Source organism: Festucalex cinctus, chromosome 21 (assembly GCF_051991245.1).
Source record: "Festucalex cinctus isolate MCC-2025b chromosome 21, RoL_Fcin_1.0, whole genome shotgun sequence".
Taxonomy (NCBI): Eukaryota; Metazoa; Chordata; class Actinopteri; order Syngnathiformes; family Syngnathidae; genus Festucalex; species Festucalex cinctus.
This window is the reverse complement of record NC_135431.1, coordinates 19,546,302-19,565,535: the sequence shown is the minus strand read 5'-3', so window position 1 is coordinate 19,565,535 and position 19,234 is coordinate 19,546,302. Positions and strand designations below refer to the sequence as shown.

The following is a 19,234-nucleotide window of genomic DNA, read 5'->3' as shown; positions in this document are numbered from 1 at the left end:
TGTGACGCGGCGCGGAGTTGTTCGAACACCGTGTTGGACATCACCGTGATGTCTGCGGCGGGATCTACAAGGGCTTCGTAGGTTAGAGCTCGCTCCAGGGTGACGCTCAGATAGAATTTACGAGCTATCCCCCTGGTGGTGAGATCACCTAAAAGCTGTTGGAACGGTCTCATGTCATCGGTTGATCGCGATACATGCGGGTCTGCTGTATTTGGATCAGCCTGCAGTACCAATATTGTTGAGTCAGAAGGCAGTTTAGTAGGTGTCTGAGTGTCGGCTACTGGAGGCCCCTCTGGTGACCTCTGCTGGTGGGTCACTTCAGTGGGCATCCGGCCGTCGGTTAGTCATAAAGGCGGGTCTTTTGACGAGTCTTTTGACAATTTCAGGAGTGCCTTCAATATGCCGTTGGCAACTGCGTGGTGGTCAGTCTCGGAGTCGGCTTGGCGGTTCCGGGACTCGCGGCAGGAATCGGTTGCTGGCGCGCGTTCGACTTTATCACGTTTTGGATGATAGCGCGAATCGGGCTTACCTTTAGCAACTTTGGAGCGCCGGCGGTCGTCAGCTTGCTTTTCTCCGTCCGCTTTCTCGTCACGCGAGTAGTCGGTTTTGGAGCGCGGTTTCCGGTTTCGCGGGGCGCGGGACTGTTTTGACTTTTTGGATTTAGTCTGGTCTTCTCTCGGAGCAAAGGAGCAAGCTCCCTCCAGCTCTGAAGGAGGACCCACGTCCACTTTATAAAGTCCTGCGTCGCCTGCCTTGGGGGCGGATAATTTTAGCTTTGCATAGCCCCTAGCTGCTAAGTCACGTAGCTGCGAGCTATTCAGTGTCTCAGGACACAAAGCCAGTCCCAAGTAGTGGTTAAGGTTTTGTTGGAGGTTTCGGACAAACAACGTTTTAAAACCAGGATCTTCCTCCATGTTGGGCTCGTTACGAGTCCCAAAATAGGCATCGCGAAGACGACTATAGAAAGCCTGAGGAGCCTCCTGCTTTCCCTGTTTGACGAACATGGCGACTTCCATGCCCGACAACCCAGGAGAACCGTCAAACTCGCGTGAGATGGCTTGGTGCAGTGCCAAGGGGTCAGACAACACATCAGCGGGCTGCCGTTCCAGCAGTCTGTTGACTGCTCGGCTGGACGTCATTTTGATCAAGTACAACTTATCTTCCACGGTTGCCATTGGGAACCGCTGGAGATGATAGTTGATGTCTTTCAAGTACTCTGTTGTGTTGTGGGACCCCACTGGTTTCGGTTCGAATTTGGTTATATTTCGAGCCAGCTTGTCCAAATCTTTCCAGGCCACGCCCATTTGTCCCTCCAACGGGGGAGTTGACATGGGTCCACGTTGGAAACTGTCATCACCTGATGGCTCGAAAGCGTGTGGGGAGGCGGCCATTGGAGGTGCCAGGCCTAAAGCGGCGGTGGTCACTGGCGGCGTCCTCCAGGCGGTTCCGGACTCAGGTGGCAGTTTGAGCTGTGGTGCTGTGGCTCTGGGATCAGGAGGTCTGTGTGGGGGTGGAGCTCCCGGCCGGGAGGCTCCTCGGGAGACCTCATGCAACTGCTGCGCGCGTTGTAACTCATGTTTAATATGAGCTAACTCTGTCTCATATTCCTGCTGGCATTGTCGGAGGCGGGTAACCTCGGCTTCAGTCAATGCTAATTTGGTTCGCAGGTCATATGAGCGGCCCACTTCGGCATTACGTTCCTCCCTAAAGGTCTGTACCTGAACTTGGAGGCGCTTCACTTCATCGGTTGACTGAGCTAGCGACGAACTAACCCGAAAGTAATTAGCTTCTGCTAGCCGAAGTTGGTCTTTTGACGGTCGTTCAGTCAAGTCAGTCACCTCTACTTTTAGTTTGTGAATTTCATTTGCCGCGGATCTCAGCAGTTTTTCTTGCTCTCGATTTGTCTCTTCGGCGGACGCGAGAGCTTGGGTTAACTCACCAATCTTTTGATGGGAGTCGGGAGTGAAAGCAGACTCATCTGCATCACTGCCCAGATTTTCGGCTAGCGCCGCATCTGCGCGGGCTTCTGCCTCATCCAGCTGTGCTTTAACGTCGTCCAGCTGGGTCTCCATGACCTTCACTCGGTCGTGGGCGGCTTCAAGCTGTGCCGTGGCGTCACGGCTCTGCTGTCGTGCCATGTCAAGTTGGTGTTTCACTTGACAGTCCTCGGCATCGCTCAGCTTCAACTGCGCGGCAAGGTTCAAAGTCAGACATCCGAGCATTCGAATGAGTGACTTGTCCTTTGGGGCTTTCGTCTCAGCGTCACTCATGAGCAGTGCGAGGTTATCATTTAGCGTATTAACATCCGCATCCCTAATAGACTCAGCGTATCCAGGGAAGAAGTCCTTGGTCAGCTTCTGCACCAGTTGAGCTAAGGTCTCTAAGCTCTCACAGGGGCTGGGAGTCTCTCGGGGTGCTGCCATATTGTCAATAGCTTTTAGACGATCAACTTATACTAGCGTTTAATAGTTAGTTAATTAGCGTACGCAGTTAGCTAACTACCGGCGGCTACAAAAGCTCAGTCACGACTCAAACTTCTCCCACAAGCTAGGTGTAGGAGGAACACGGGGAAAGTGACTCGGACGTCGTTTACGTTGCTCGCGGTTAGCTACTCCGAAGCACGTAACTCGAGTCGGGTCAAAGCGACACACGTAGGCTGTCACCTGACTTCCCACAATTTCCGGAAACACAACAACACAAAGACAAACAACTTCAAATTCAGCCAGCTGAAATCTAAAAGTTGCACAACTCGAGCTCTATCACGTACGTTTTCAAATACAAGCCACTATTTCCTCAAACGGCTCTTACTTATCTTCCAACAATCACTCCCGTTACTCTCGTTTACTTATAGCACGCCACACGCAAGATGGCGGCTTAGCAGACGCTCGATTCAAAGCTGAAGGGGAAAGTCAGTGCAGTTCTATGTAAGAAGAAATGTTTACCTTCTTACACAGAGACAAATGATTAGGTACACTACGTGAAATGTGTTTTACTTTTCACGTCCAAAGTCTTGTATTTTCGAGTGGATCTTCTTATGTTTTGTAGCCTCACACCATTATGTAGCGATAATTGGGTCGTCTTTTGGACGAATTAATAATCTGGACGTTACAGAGGTAAATTGTATTTACCTCGATAACCTCTGGGGCACCACGTTGTTTTTGCTTTGGGTTAACAGGAGCAAACAACGACCAAAATCCTTTCATCAGTCATTGATAATCTAAAGTCGCCACACTCGATATTCAGTGGTTCGTTGTACTAACAAAAGAATAATAATCCACTCGGAAACACAGATGACTTAGGCGAAATAAAGTTCATAAACATGCATTTATTCACGATTGCTATACTACAGAATCAAAACACTGCCTATCTAACTATTCTACCGTCAGAAGAAAAGGAATCAAAATAAAGTGAATGAAAATAAGGAAGGAATGCGAATGAATGAGGAAATAAGGAAAAGAGAAATTTGACCTGCCAGATCTGTGAGATGTTTCAAACATAAGTTGCACGCAGTGGTACCAATTTGGGAATCAAATGTAGACTTATGAGTATCGTTTGCGTCGAACGAGCAGAAAGGTCTTCAAAAAAGGGGGAAAAGTAGTCAATGTTCGTTCCAAAAAGGCAAGAAAATAAAATAAAAAAAAAAGTTTATTCCACAGGTGAGCACGGGAAAGCCGCTCGCGGGCCTGGCGTAGTTGCGCGGCTCGTGCCTTGATTGGTCGGCGATCCGGCGAGGTTGATTCTCGCCAAGGTTGGTTTGCTGGGCAGCTGTCCGAGTTCAGGTGTTGCAGCTCGGTCAGTACGCGCCTGCGTACGGGGAAGGCCAGCCGTTGGAGGTGCGTTGGCACTGCGGCGGAGCGCCACCGAATAGCATGTGAGGTGCGCGGCTTAGGTGCACAACCTTGAGTCCGGCGGTGCGTTGCAAGTGTACCCGGGACCGCGAAGGTCGGGCGGGCAAGCACCGATAGTAGAACAAAAAAAACAAAACAAAAAAAAAGCAAAAGAGTCTTTAGTCAGCGTTGCAGTTTGCACCTGCTTTGACGTGGCGTGGAGCGAGGATCCGCTCTCGTTAACGGATCCTGCCAGAAAAGAAAAAGGCCACGTGGTTGGCAAGTTTCTTGGAACAAAGAGTTCGAGCAGGCTGGGCCACTTGCAGGTCGTGCAACAGAGTTTTGGAAGAGGCGGGAGAGCTGCTCATCCTTTTAAAGTCTCTGGGTGGGGCTTCAGCAGGTGATGGCACACCCTTCTGTTCGCTCGGGCAGACTTTAAGAGGAAAATTATTAAAGAGATTAATAATTTGGCATTAAATTTGGTCAGTCTGGCAAATCAGTTTTCCCACACAACCCGTTTAACACACATCGTAATTAATGCATCATAAACTAACTTGTGAGGTAACTTCTACCTGTCTAATCTGACTGAACTGAGAGATATTGATTATCTTTCATTCTTTATGGAGTACAAATGAAATAGGATGTTCATACACACAAAGATATAACATGAATCATTCGTAGTTCAGTTGTCTGTCAAGAATTATCATGGTATAAATGTGTAAAATGCGGTTACTTATGTGAATTGTCACTAAGGATAGTTCCAAGTTTCACCACTTGGAGGTGTTGTTGCTCCATCTAGACGTTCCAGGAGGGGCGAGACGCCAGAACATCCTTTTGTGATTGATAAGAAGTCATGAACATTCCTTTGATCGGTCATTTGTGTATTCCAAACCATTGGAGCCATTTGTTCGGGCTCCGAGAAGACTGCTTGAATACACTCCTTCGGCAGACGCATAAATTCCTTTGTCACCTGGTCAGCGGCTTCAAAAGAGTTTTGTTGGTGGCTGGGTGACCACCTGTGGAGCTGACCAGGCTTGGATCCTGTCTGGGCAGTGGAATATTCATGCACTGCAGAGAATTTGCTTTAGGAGAAGCAAACTAAAAAAAAAAATTAGAGGGTAGAGTGGAACTTAGGCAATAGTTGTTACAACTACTACTAATAATAATAATATATTTTCTTTATAACCCACTTTACATTTATAAAATAAATCATGCACAGTACAGGCAACAATAAAAGCAATGGAAGCACACATTAAATAAAACGGTCAATTACAAATCAGAGTAGAAAATTAAATAAATAAAAATCAACCAGGAAAAGCTTTTTTAAACCTGTGCAGCTAAGGCACTTATAAGTTAAGAAAAACCTCACAGCACACCAAAAAAATAAAAATAACTAAAAAGTTTGCATACTAAAATAATTATCTTAACTCTGTTTAGTCACAAATATACCTAGTGTGAAATCTGGGCTTATATAGTATATTATATATACAAAGCTGCATATTTGCAGCTAACCATGACTTTGTCAATTGTATGAATGGCAACCAGGTTGGTTTTACCTTCAGTTATTTGTTATGCCTGCCACTATATGCCACTGGCATAAATGGAATGATAATTTAAATAATACAATAATAATAATAGTCATAATAATAAAAATAAAAATAAATAAATAAATAAATAAATTTGCTGTGAATAATATACTCTCTATTCCATGGCATTTAGATTGTTATTTTTTATTTATTTATTTATTTGTTTGTTTTTTAAGTCACTGCATACCGAACTGAACCGAAAATCACCAGCACAAAACCGAACCGAACCGTGGATTTAGTTAACCGTTCCAGGCCTTATATATATATATATTGTAGCGATAATTGGGTCGTCTTTTGGACGAATTAATAATCTGGACGTTACAGAGGTAAATTATACCTACCTCGATAACCTCTAGGGGCACCACGTTGGTTTTGCTTTGGGGTTAACAGGAGCAAACAATGACCAAAATCCTTCCTTCATCAGTCATTTATAATCTAAAGTCGCCACACTCGATATTCAGTGGTTCGTTGTACTAACAAAAGAATAATAATCCACTCGGAAACACAGATGACTTAGGCGGAATAGAGTTAATAAAACATACATTTATTCACGATTGCTACACTACAGAATCAAAACACTGCCTATCTAACTATTCTATCGTCAGAAGAAAAGAAATAAAATAAAGCTAATGAAAATAAGGAAGGAATGCGAATGAATAAGGAAACAGGGAAAAGAGAAATCTGACCTGCCAGATTTGTGATATGTTTCAAACGTAAGTGGCACACAGTGTATACGCCGAGCTAGAATCAAACGCACACTTACGAGAATCGTTTGCGTCGAACGAGCAAAAGGGTCTTGTGAAAAAGGGGGAAAAATAGTCAATGTTCGTTGAAAAAGGCAAGAAAATCAAAAAGGGGTTTATTCCACAGGTGAGCAAGGGAGCCGCTCGGGGGCTGACGTAGTTGCGCGGCTCGTCCCTTGATTGGTTGGCGACTCGGCGAGGTTGATTCTGCCAGACAGCTGTCCGACTCCAGGTGTTGGAGCTCGGTCCGCTACGCGCCTGCGTACGGGGAAGGCCAGCCGTTGGAGGTGAGCTGGCACCGCGGCGGGGCGCCACCGAATAGGTGAGGTGCTGAGCGGCTTAGGTGCACAACCTTGAGTCCGGCGGTACGTTGCAAGTGTACCCCGGGGCCGCGAAGGTCGCCGCTGGCGGGCAATCACCGATGGTGAAGAAGAAAAAAAAAAAAAAAAAGGGAAAAAGGGAGTAAAAGAGTCTTTGGGGTCAGCGTTGTAGTTTGCACCTGCTTTGGCGTGGCGTGGAGCGAGTATTCTGCTCTCGTGGCAACGGTTGCTGCCAGGGACAAAAGGGGCCACGTGTTTAGCAAGTTTCTTGGAACAAAGAGTTGAAGCAGGCTGGGAAACTTGCAGGTAGTTAGCCTGAGGATGATGATGTTGGAAGAGGAAGAGGCAAGAGAGAGAGCGAGGGGGTCCCCTCGTCTTTTTAAAGTCTATGGGCGGGGCTTCAGTAGGTGGTGGCACACCCTTCTGTTTGCTCGCTCAGACTTAAAAAAAAAATTATTAAAGGGATTAATAATTTGGCATTAAATTTGGTCAGTCTGGCAAATCAGTTTTCCCACACAACCCGTTTAACACATCGTAATTAATGCATCATAAACCAACTTGTGAGGTAATTTCTACTTGAGCCTAAGCTGACTGAACTGAAAGATATTGATTACTTTCCTTATGGAGTACAAATGAAATAGGACGTTCATACACACAAAGATATAACATGAATCATTCGTAGTTCAGTTATCTGTCAAGAATTATCATGGTATAAATGTGTAAAAATGGTTACTTATATGAATTGTCACTAAGGATAGTTCCAAGTTTCACCACTTGACGGTGGTGTTGCTCCATCTAGGGCCCCCCCTTGAAGGGTGGCGCCAGAGAGTCCCCCCTGGTTGATAAGAAACTTCATAAACATTCCTTTGATCAGTCGTTTGTATATTCCAATCATTGGAGCCATTTGTTCGGGCTCCGAGAAGACGGGCTTGAATACACTCCTTCGGCAGACGCATAAATTCCTTTGTCACCTGGTCAGCGGCTTCAAAAGAGCTTTGTTGGTGGTTGGGTGACCACCTGCAGAGCTAACCAAGCTTAGATCCTGTCTGGGCAGTGGAATATTTATGCAACTGCAGAGAATTTGCTTTAGAAGAAGCAAACTTAAAAAAAAGAATTAGAGAGTAGACTGGGCCATAGGCAATAGTTGTTACAATATATATATATATATATATATATATATATATATATATATATATATATATATATATATATATATATATATATATATATATATAGGTGGTCAGTTTTCCATTGCAAAATACAAGGTGATTCAAAAAGAATGACCCTATTTCATGATCAAATATTTCGTTAAGTAAATGTATGAATCAGAATGAGGGAGTGGCTGTTTGAAAGATCAGATTTCCCAGTTTTCTATAATTGTCACGTGACACTGACAGACTCATGCATCTGGCAGCGACAGCAAAAAAAAAATACTCTTTGCGCTTGGCCTCCGAGATCTCCCGATCTCACAGCTTGTGATGTTTTTTCTCTGGGGGTTTGTAAAAGATAAAGTCTTTGTTCAGCCATTACCAACTGACCTGGAAAACTTAAAACATCCAATAACAACAGGGATCAATTCAATTGATCCTGATGTGCTTCAACGTGTTTGGGAAGAATTCTCATATCGTATTGATGTTGTTCGTGCTGCAAGGGGAAGCCATATTGAGTACATGTAACATATGTTGACTTCCTTGTATTACGCTAAGTATCGTGAGTTCCTGCGAGATTTGTGTACGAGAGTTGGTGGGAGGAAAAATGGCGGAATAAAAGGGCAACTGCAAGTTAAAACGTTTCTGCGTGGTGTCTTGGACTTTTCATGGTAGCAGAGGATGGCTTCCAATTACAAAGTACCGCCGAAATTCGACGAAGCCAGGCCATACGAGTGCTGGAAAAATGAAGTTAGCATGTGGCGACGTGACTTTTTGGACAAAAAGAAGCAGGCACTCGCAGTGGCGCTAGGACTCGAAGGAAGAGCCAGAGAGACTGCCTTGGAAATATCCGCGGACGATTTAAACAAAGAAAATGGCATGGAAACACTACTTGCTAAGTTGGATACAGTGTTCTTGAGAGAAGAAAAAGACGTATTCTGACTCGATAACGAAAAGACGGCGCGATGAGAACAGTTATACAGGAAACTTACACTCTATGTTTTTGGAGCCAGTCATGGACACCGAGATAAGACACTTGGTTGCCAAGTGCACAACAAAAAACTCCTGTGACTCAAACGGTTTTGATATGAAGTTAATTAAGAGTATAATAAATGAAATTCTATGTCCACTAACTTATATATGTAATTTTTCATTTCAGACTGGGATATTCCCAGATGAAATGAAAATAGCAAAAATTATTCCTATATATAAAACTGGTGATGTTCATGATTATGGTAACTATAGACCTATCTCAATTTTGCCACAGTTGTCAAAAATTTTAGAAAAACTTTTTAATAATAGACTTGATAAATTTATAACCAAACATAAATTGTTAGATGATAGCCAATATGGTTTTAGAAAAGAACATTCTACGGCCCAAGCCCTGACTGAATCTATGGAAATAATCACAGATGCTATTGACCGAAAATTATATACTATTGGAATATTTCTTGATCTAAAAAAAGCGTTTGACACTGTAAATCACAAAATATTATTGAATAAATTAGAGAGAATGGGGATTAGGGGCACTGTATTAGATTGGATACGAAGCTATCTAACTAAAAGATATCAGTATGTGATATTTGGAGGGAGTACTTCTAATAAAATGGAAGTTTTATGTGGTGTACCTCAGGGCTCGGTTTTGGGCCCTAAATTGTTTATACTGTATATAAATGATATATGTAAAGTTTCTACTGTGCTAAAGATGGTACTCTTCACTGATGATACAAATATTTTCTGTACAGGTGAGGATATACAGAAGCTAGTGCAAATAATAAATGAGGAATTACATAAACTACAACAATGGCTTAATGCCAACAAATTGTCTATTAATCTTAACAAGACTAAGTTTATTTTATTTGGTAAAAAAGGAACTAAAGAAAATATCTGCATACAAATTTCTAATGTAAATATTGAACGGGTAAGCCAACACAATGTGTTGGGAATAACTATTGACGAGATGCTTACATGGATTCCTCACATAACACAGTTAAAAAAAAACTGGCAAGAAGTATATCCATCCTCTACAGAACTCAAAAAATATTGAGTCAAAAGGCACTCCAAATAATCTATAATGCATTGATCCTGCCTTATTTGACTTATTGTGTTGAAATTTGGGGAAATACTTCTAAAAGTCGATTGCAGCCGTTGATGGTATTACAGAAAAGAGCAGTAAGAATTATCCATAGTGCTCCTTATAATGCACATACACATAAATTGTTCATTGAGGCTAAACTATTGAAATTATATGATCTAATAAACTATAGAACTATTCAAATAATGTATAAGGCGGCCAGACACTCTGTCTCCCTTATAATTTGCAAACATGCTTTCAGGAGAAGGAATCGAAATATGATTTGAGAGTGAAACTTGTGTCTCTTCAGAGATGTGTTAGAACTACACTAAAGTCATTTTCGATCTCCTGTATGGGTGTAAAATTATGGAACTCATTAGATTGTGGACTAACTGGAACACAGACACTAGCTGGATTTAAGAAAAAATATAAAGAATTTGTATTAACTAGTTATAGTGAAGAAAATGTTTAACCTGTCTTTTGTCTAACTTGTATGTGGGAGAGCAATAACTTTTGTGTTATCAACAAGGAGGGAGCTTCAACACAGAAATGTAAACACGTCTGACTATGTTGTAGAAGTGCAAGGACATTTAATCTTGAATCATTTGAAAACAGCATCTGTGCTGAGTGCTGAGAAAAGGACACTCTGCTCCAAAAACTTTCGACAAACCAGTATGGATCTAATTAGCTGGTCTCTAAGTGCGTTTGACAAATTCTTTTCTACGATGACACCTGGACCTACTCAGCGTTCATGTCCAAGTGGAACTCACATGTCTGGATATGCTGAAGATTCCTGGGCTAAGTGGAGACCATTGTGTCTGACAATTCTGGATTTGGAGGATGTCGAAGATTTGTACCTGCTGGCTGTGCTGGTGGTTATGCTGATGCTGCTTGGGATTGGATTCTACTGGCTGTTTCGTACGCTACGAAAAATGTCTGATCGCCAGAAGAATGCAGAGGAAATGGCTGCGGCCACCCTGAAAGCCATCACTGGCGTGCAAGCCGGCCCAACTAAGGCCTGTGATGACACTTCTCTGGTGAAAAACGACCTTGCAGCACTCAACCTTGCCATGAACGGAATGAGGAGAGACATGGCCACAAGGTTGCTCAAGCTGGAGAAAAAAGTCACGATGAGTTAAAATTGTGATGAAGACGGATCTGAGTGACGGAGGTGTCGGACACATGGTTTTCACTATGCCCATTTATCTAAAGCTGCTGGACTGTGATAATCCACATGGTACTAATCAACAAGTGATCAACAATCAATTTGAACAAATCTTCTCTCATGAACTACTTGCGATCAAATCACTGGTGAAGATGAACTGATTGAACTTTCTATAATCCATTTGCCTGAATCAAAAGTTTCCGAATGTAATCAACTGGATAATCAACTTCATGGACTTGATGAACTGTGTGAAATTTTATCATCTCTGCTGATCCTTAACTATTACTCTTGATTTTATGCGTCCTAGATTAGTATGGGGGCGGGAATTTATAAGCTTTTTTGCTTCTTCCTGCCAGCCCTTTTTCTTTTCGGTTATCATATGTTAAAATTGTATGTTGAAATGTTTGTTTGTCACAATGCTGTCCGAAAGGAAAAATGAACAAATAAATCAAATCAAATCAAATCAAGTTCTTGTTGTCACAACAGAGATGTCTTCTAAAAAAAAAAACCCACAAAGTTCTCCTAAAGCTTCACAAGCAGTTTGGCCACGCCTCCACAGACCGGCTGCAGCGGCTTACTAAAAGCTCTGGCAATACTGACAAAGACTGTCTAGCCATTCTGCAAGAGATGATTCGTGACTGCGAGACATGTCAGAAATATCACAGGACCAAGCCCAAACCTGCTGTTGGTTTGCCCTTAGCCTCTGAGTACAATGAGAGAGTGGCAATGGATTTACATGAGCTGGAACCTGGGATGTGGTACCTTCACATCATCGATCACTTCACAAGATTCAGCGTTGGAAATATCGTGAGGACCAAGAAGCCCACGGAGATTGTAAACTCATTCATTCACTCTTGGATAAGCATCCACGGCGCCCCCAAACGGATCTACACGGACAACGGTGGCGAGTTCAACAATGGGGAGATTAGAGACATAGCAGAAAAATTCACATTGAGACAAAAACTACAGCGGAATACAGTCCATGGAGCAATGGACTCCTTGAAAGACACAACATGACTCTTACGGAGATCATTTTGAAGGTGGAAAAAGAAAATGGGTGTGGCTGGCAAACAGCTCTTGACTAGGCACTTATGGCAAAAAACAGTATGATCAATGTGCATGGTTATAGTCCACACCAACTGGTGTTTGGACAAAGCCTTAACCTTCCTTCTGTTTTGGTTGATAAACTACCTGCTCTTGAGAGTACTAATAAGAGTGCTAGAGTAGGGCAACATTTGGCTGTATTACATGCTGCCAGAAAGGCTTTCACAGAAGTTGAATGCTCTGAAAGAATAAGGAGGGCACTCCGGAAACAACTAAAGGCCTCAGTATGCTTCTGCGAGAGGCTCGCGTCGAGGCGTCACGTTGGAGCTCCGCTCGTGCGTTTGCCTTCCGACTTGTGCGCAATACACATCGGTGTCTGCTGGAGTTTCACACCAAGTCCCGCTGTCGCTATGGCTGGGCCGCCACAGAGTGGCGATTCCTCTGCATTTTATGACGGATTCAGGAAGTTCAATTTAATTCAGAAACACGAAACAAAGCCGGGGGGAGAGTAAGTTCATCACCGTGGCAATTAATTTATTGCCAATTTGCAACGGTGTCGGCCGTAAACTCGCCAAAACACAACAGCCGTGCGCTTAGCGAACAGTTTTTTTTTTTTTTTGTTATTGTTGTTTTCCGCCTCTCGTCCCAGGCACATATCCACATGCACAGCCGTGGTCTCCGAGCAGGGAAGTCGATTTGCGCCGCCAGTTCCCTTCACGGAAACTATCTGGGCGGGGAGAGAGAGAGAGAAAAAAAAGAAAAAACGCCATCGAACGGACCAATCAGAAGCGAGCGACGCCCCGCCATCGACGTGCGTCCAAGGATTGGCGACGTGTGCACGTCGGCCGGCCACGAGCGACGCAGCACTTAAAATTCATGGCTCGCGTCGATCATGTGATCGACGGCGCTCATCGACGCGAGAGCAAACGTGGAGGCATAAATTAGGCTTAAGACCTACCGATGAAAAATATGAGACAGGAGACAGAGCATTTTACAGAAGAGCAGACAGTTCAGAATGGAAAGGTCCAGCTGTAGTTATTGGTCAGGGTGGAGCTGTGTTCTTTTTCAGGCATGGCGGGATTCTTGTGAGAGTACATCATTCCAGATTGACTAAAGTAAATGCACAGAATGAATGTGAAGCTGTAGTGCTCAGTGTTCCAATAAATGGTAAAGAATATTAAAAAAAGGTTCAAACTGCATAAGAGAGTTCAGATGATGAACAAAGTGGTAATGGAGAAGAACAAGTCACTGAAAACGCAGAGACAAGTGAGAGAGAAATTCTCAGACAAACTGATGAGATGCATCTAGAAACAGAGTGAAGCTGGTGTTGTTTCTTCTACTAATGTAAAATTGAGAACAGGTCAGGTGGTCACATTTACCAACAAAAATGATGATACTCAGCATGCTGCCAGAGTGTTGGGCAGAGCAGGTGAAGCCAAGGGGCAATACAAAAACTGGTACAATTTGCAGTATCTTGAACCTAATGGGAATGAAGGACAAAGAAAAGCGATAGACATGTCACAAGTTGCTAACCTTTAAACATAATGTGAAAATACTGATACTGATGTACTCATCACCAAAGACATCTCTTTTGATGCTGCTAAACAGCAAGAGATTGAAAACTGGAAAAATAACAACATTCATGAAGAGATCACAAACAAGGGTCAAAAATGCATTTCTACTAGGTGGGTCTGTACATTTTAAGAAACTTCTAATGGTATTGTGCCAAAAACTCGCCTTGTGGCAAGAGGTTTTGAAGAAAACATTAACGAGTTGCAAAAGGATTCTCGCGCATGTACAACTGAGTCACTCAGACTGATGTTAGCTGTGATAAGTCAAAACAAATGGACAGTTCATTCTATGGATATTAAGTTTGCCTTTTTGCAGGGCATGGAACTCCCAAGAGACGGCGGTGGACGGTGTTCTGTGGAAACTGAAGAAGTGTGTGTATGTACTTGCCGACGCTTCCCTCTATTGGTACAACAAAGTGAAGCAACTCATGTTGAACACGGGAGGTAAAATGTCAAAAGTAGATCCTGCTGTATTCTATTGGCAAAATGAGCAGGCTGAGGTCAGTGGAATACTGGCTTGTCATGTTGATGACTTTCTTTGGGCAGGGTCGGAGCACTTCATCTCCAATGTTATCCCAGTAATTAAGTCTGCTTTACATGTGGGCCGTGAAAACATGAGAGTTTTTCATTTGTGGGAATTGACATTGCAACTGTTGGTGGTGAAGAAAGCATGTGCTGTACAGAGAAATGCTCCACTGAATGAGTCAGAGAGAGATCAGCTCAGGTCCAAGATAGGACAAATTTTGTGGGTCGCCAAGCAAACAAGACCGGACATAATGTTTGACACGTGCAGCCTGTCATCTAACATTAAAAATGCTACTGTGCAGTCCATACATGAAGTCAACAAGGTGATCTGTAAACTTAAGTCAGAGAAAGTTACACTTAAGTTTCGGCATTTGGGCAATAGTGATGATTTGTGCTTGACTGTCTTCAGCGATGCTTCTCTGGGTAATCTTCCAGAACGAGGCACACAGGGAGGTGCTTTAATTGCTCTCATGGGAAAAATGGGAACATTCTCCCCTCTATTTTGGCAGTCTAAGAAAATCAGACGTGTAGTGAGAAGTACGCTGGCAGGAGAAATGCTTGCCATGTCGGATAGCATTGACAATGCAATGTTCTTGGCAACACTTTATTCTGAGCTCACCACTGGAAAAGCTGATTTGAATACTCTTCCTCTCATCTGTTTAACTGACAAGCATTCTCTATTTGATGCTCTTAAGTCGACAAAAAACACAGAAGTCACAGAAAAGAGACTGAGGTTAGAAATAAGCAGCATTAAAGAGCTCCTGCAGGCAAAAAAAAATCATGGAGGTGTGTTTGTCAGAAGCAAAATCACAACTTGCTGACTGTTTGACTAAAAAAGGTGCTTCACCCCTTGTGCTCCTTAAAGCCCTAGAAGAGGGTATATGGGTGCAATAAAGTTATGTGCACTTATATTCATGTGTTTAAATGTGCATTTTTGTTTTGTTGTTTAATACATTACATTGATGTGTAGGGTTCATGCCAATGTTTTTTATTTTATTTATTTATTTATTTTTTTTGTTTAAAGAAAGAGGGAGCTTGCCAAGTATCGCGAGTTCCTGCGAGATTTGTGTACGAGAGTTGGTGGGAGGAAAAATGGCGGAATAAAGAGGCAACTGCAAGTTTTTGGCGTGGTGTCTTGGACTTTTCAACATCAATCCATCCATCCATTTTCGTAACCCCTTATTCCTCACAAGGGTCACGACGGGGTGCTGGAGCCTATTCCAGCCGGCTCCAATTTTGGAAAACTTTACTTACAATAGAAAACAATTGTTTAAGTTTTCATTTAACAGTTTAAGACATGCTGATGACCCTGGGGACTTTTGTTTATTTATTATTATTAATTTTAAATAGAATTTTAAAACAAACATATAGCCTTTTGTCTAACATCTTGCTCGTATGAAAAGTTGTGAAATAAACATGACATTTCACCAAAGTTATGAATTTGAATTTGTATTTATTATTATTATTATTATTATTATTATTATTATTACTTTATTTATTTATTATTTTGAGGCCACTAGTTTCCCTTAAGAGTGAAAGTGAGTATCAGCTCCTAATAATATCAGCTCCAAATATCTGTTATTGACCCTGGAAAAAACAAACAAACAAACAAACAAAAAATAACATATCAATATTTCTCTACACTTTGCTATAACTTAAGCATTTTTAGCATGTAAGGGTCATGGCATAGAATTTCCACTTCCACAAGATTGGAAAATAAAATCACAATTTTTTTTTTTTTAAATTACATGAGCTATTCATTAATTGCAATGTACATGGTAAGCATTCTGACCAAGCTTTTACTCTCATTGTGCTTCCTGTGGCAACCCTTCCATTTTGCGCTATGAAATGACGATGTAGCTAGAAATGGAAGTTTGATTACAGTATGGAGTGTGACAGTGGTGCTGCCTCTATCATGTTCTGTCTCAGTCAAGTTTTTTGTTCTTCTTCTGATACCCTGCGCTAGGTGGCGCATTTTTTTTTTTTTTTTTAAGAGTAATCCCAGGGACCTGAAGAATGGTTTCTTCTATTTCTTTTTCATATAATCAACTGTTTTTATTTCTTAAATTTACATTTAATATAGCAACAACTGTATTTTCTTTTATATAAACAGCGGTGCAACTTCAAACAAATATAAACAAAACAAACATAAATTTCGCTTTAAATGTAGTACTTCTGAATGGGTTTATGGTCTTTCAGCAAGACTAAATTGAATTATTGTTAATATTAGAACATATTGCGCAGATCAAAGATCAAAAGTGAGGACTCTACTGGGTCGTTCCATGCCAAATCACCCCGAAAATCGGAACTTTTCAACCAAGCAGATTTAAATTTGAATTAAACTTCTTGTAATTGTTGATAGTGATGGCACAACAGTAAATTTCAAATTTTAAGTCAATCGGAGCAGGGGTTACAGGATACAGTGCGCCGAATTTTCACATTTTCTGCAAAAAAGGGCGTGGCCGCCTTCCTTTGAACCGTTATAGCTCAGGAACTACTGGGTGAAACAGGTGTTGTGGAAAAGCAATTCAACAAAGATTTAGAAGATTGGGCGCATAGTTTAGTAACCTTTTGACCTTTTGTTTTAGTTGGCCTTGAAATGTCTCTTTTTTTGATCACATGACAACACAATTTTTCATGAAATTCTGCAAATGGACTCACCAGTTTTCTGATCTCACACTCAAGGTTCAAGATGCAGTCAAGCTTTCTTTTACGGCAGCGCTGGGCAGCGATGCGATTTTTACTCCTTCGCCTCACATCGTGGATGAACTCCAGCTGCTCTGAGGTCAGTTTGTGCATTTTCACCAATGTTTGGAAGTCATTCCGTGGAAGATTTATGATTTGATCAACAGGGAATGGTAGCTTCACCTGTAAAATTCACACACAGACAATATCAAGTATCAGGTATCAAAAACTAATAGGATATTTAAAACAAAAGGTGCGGCAAAAAAAAAAAAAAAAAAAAAAAGAATGTAGAATTAAGCAGTTACAAAATATATTTATAATATAATACAATACATATAATTTGTCCATATTTATAATGGCCTATGTGTCCCCCTAGTATTGATGTTGAAAAATTGTGGCCCCCTCCATTATTTAATTTTCCTGTACGATAGATGAACAATGTTTTCATTTAATAAATAATAATTTCCAGGCAAATGAAATTGAAAATTGTAATGTTTCCCACAGCATCCCTGATGAAACCTCACAGCACAACTGGGTGTTATGGCTCCCTGATTAAGAATCACTGGCAAGAGATTATCATTATAAAGCAAATATTACTTGCAGTAAGACAAAAATTTAGCTCAAGATGGCAAAATTTCACCAGTCCACGTTACAATTTTAGGCCTGACTGAGCCTTTCTGAAATAAGTTGCGTTCTCATATAGGGATGATCCAAGATGACTCCATCTGTTGCTAGGCACCTTGAAATGTGTCAGCATAGCAGGTGTAGGATGGGCAACTTGTCAACCGATTTAAAACAATGTCATTCCTGAAATAATTAATGGAGGCATGAATATTTGCAAACGCTAGTAACAGCTACAGCATGTTTGTAGGTGTAATACAAAATCATCACTACTATGAATACACACTTTGTGACATTCATTCTTCGACCTCAGGTAATGGCCAACCTTGTAATAATCACATCATAGGCTGATCCAACTCAGCAGTATCTGCATTAAGCAGGGAGCTGAAGCTTAGACAACAAGGCAAGGAGTAGAAGCATAACAAAGATTTGGAGGAGGGCAGCCAGAGGATTGGCAGGGATGACGAGCTGCAGCACTCTGCCTTTTCTATCTTTCATCCCTATGACAGTGTCTGCGCCCTCACAGGACAACAAAGACCTGGAGCGGCATCCATATCCGTAGATGGCGGAGTAAAATGAGCGAGACGAATAGGGCGATTGGCTTGAGAGCCAGACAAAACATTGGGAACAAAAGCAGAATTTGGCCACAATGTGACCCCTGACTCGTTGGGGTGCCAATGAAGGCACTCAGGGCTAACCGATAGAGTGTGGAGCTCCCCCACCCGCTTAGCGGATGCTGTCACAAGTAGAAACACCGTCTTACGAGACAACCAGCAAAATTCCACATCGGTCAACGGTTCGAAAGGGGATCTGCACAGTACGCCGAGCACCAAGCGAAGGTCCCAGGCGGGGACCCGAGGCCGGTTCCTGGAACGAAGGCAAAGTGTTGTACCCTGAGGAGGCTACGAGACTATGGCAACCCTCAGACTTGCCATCCACTGCAATATGGCAGGCTGAAATGGCTGCCACGTAAACCTTGATCATAGAAGGGGAACGCCCCTTATTGAAAACAGATTGAAGGAAAGCTAAAACCGCAGGAATAGGGCACATCACAAGATCCATCCTGCCACTGGCACACCACTCCGTACACAACCTCCACCTGTTAGCATACAGCGAACGAGTGGACCTTGGCATTAAGGATCGGTTGCTTAACAGAAAGTGAGCACTCAGTCAGCAGTGGGTATCACCCCTCAGAGGCCAGACACACAGCTGGAGTTGACAGGGATCGAGATGCCAAATCCGATCCCGCTGTTGGGATAGCAGATCCAACCAACTGGGCAGAGGCCACGGTTTGGAGGAGCAGAGACTGCGGAGGAGAGGGAACCAAGTCTGGGCTGGCCAAAAAACGGGCCACCAGCAACAATGTGTGACCTTCCAGAAGGTCCTTTTGAAGGGTCAGATGAATGAGGGGGAGAGGTGGGAAAGCATACAGAATGCCCCTCGGCCAAGGGTGTGCCAGAACATCCTGGCCTAGCGGGCTGCTCTGTTCCCGCAGAGAAAACCAGAGCGGACAGTGAGTGGACTCCTCAGAGGCAAAAAGATCGACCGTCACCTTTCTTTGTTGTAAAGCGTAATTCCACCTTTGATGTCCGCTGTGGGATGCGATAATTTGTGAGTTCTTTCTTGCCACTGGCAGCCATGTAATTCAATGTGTATTTTACGCACGTGATACATCACAATGATCATGTGACTGTCCAAAATGACCGATACAGTACTTATCGCAAAAATATTCATAAAAAGTACTATAAAATTATAATTGCTCAACATAAATTGGCATTTTTTTTCAGGGAAGAGTTGAAATGAACCATTTCACAGAATAGCTGGTTAGTTTTTCGTAAGTCTTGTGTTCCTTTAAAGGATGCTTCGGGATGGCAGAATTAGTTTGGTTACCATGGTGCATTCAGGGTACTTTCAAAATGGAAAAC

At 42.5% G+C, this 19,234-nt stretch overlaps 1 protein-coding gene across 3 annotated transcripts in view; it reads right to left on the bottom strand.

Moving 5' to 3' along the window:
• The window catches only part of bach2b (BACH transcriptional regulator 2b), a 140,541-nt gene that overhangs the window by 23,095 nt on the left and 98,212 nt on the right, over positions 1–19,234 (bottom strand). Inside the window, exons 4-5 of one of the 3 annotated variants that reach the window (XM_077510405.1) lie at positions 16,665–16,871; positions 7,824–13,387 (exon numbers count right to left, since the gene is read on the bottom strand). In XM_077510405.1, the coding sequence (XP_077366531.1) occupies positions 13,283–13,387; positions 16,665–16,871 (312 nt within the window). In that variant the 3' untranslated portion in view covers positions 7,824–13,282. Of the gene's footprint in view, positions 1–7,823; positions 13,388–15,396; positions 15,591–16,664; positions 16,872–19,234 lie in introns of those variants that run through there. The other 2 variants (XM_077510406.1, XM_077510404.1) reach the window with 2 other exon arrangements.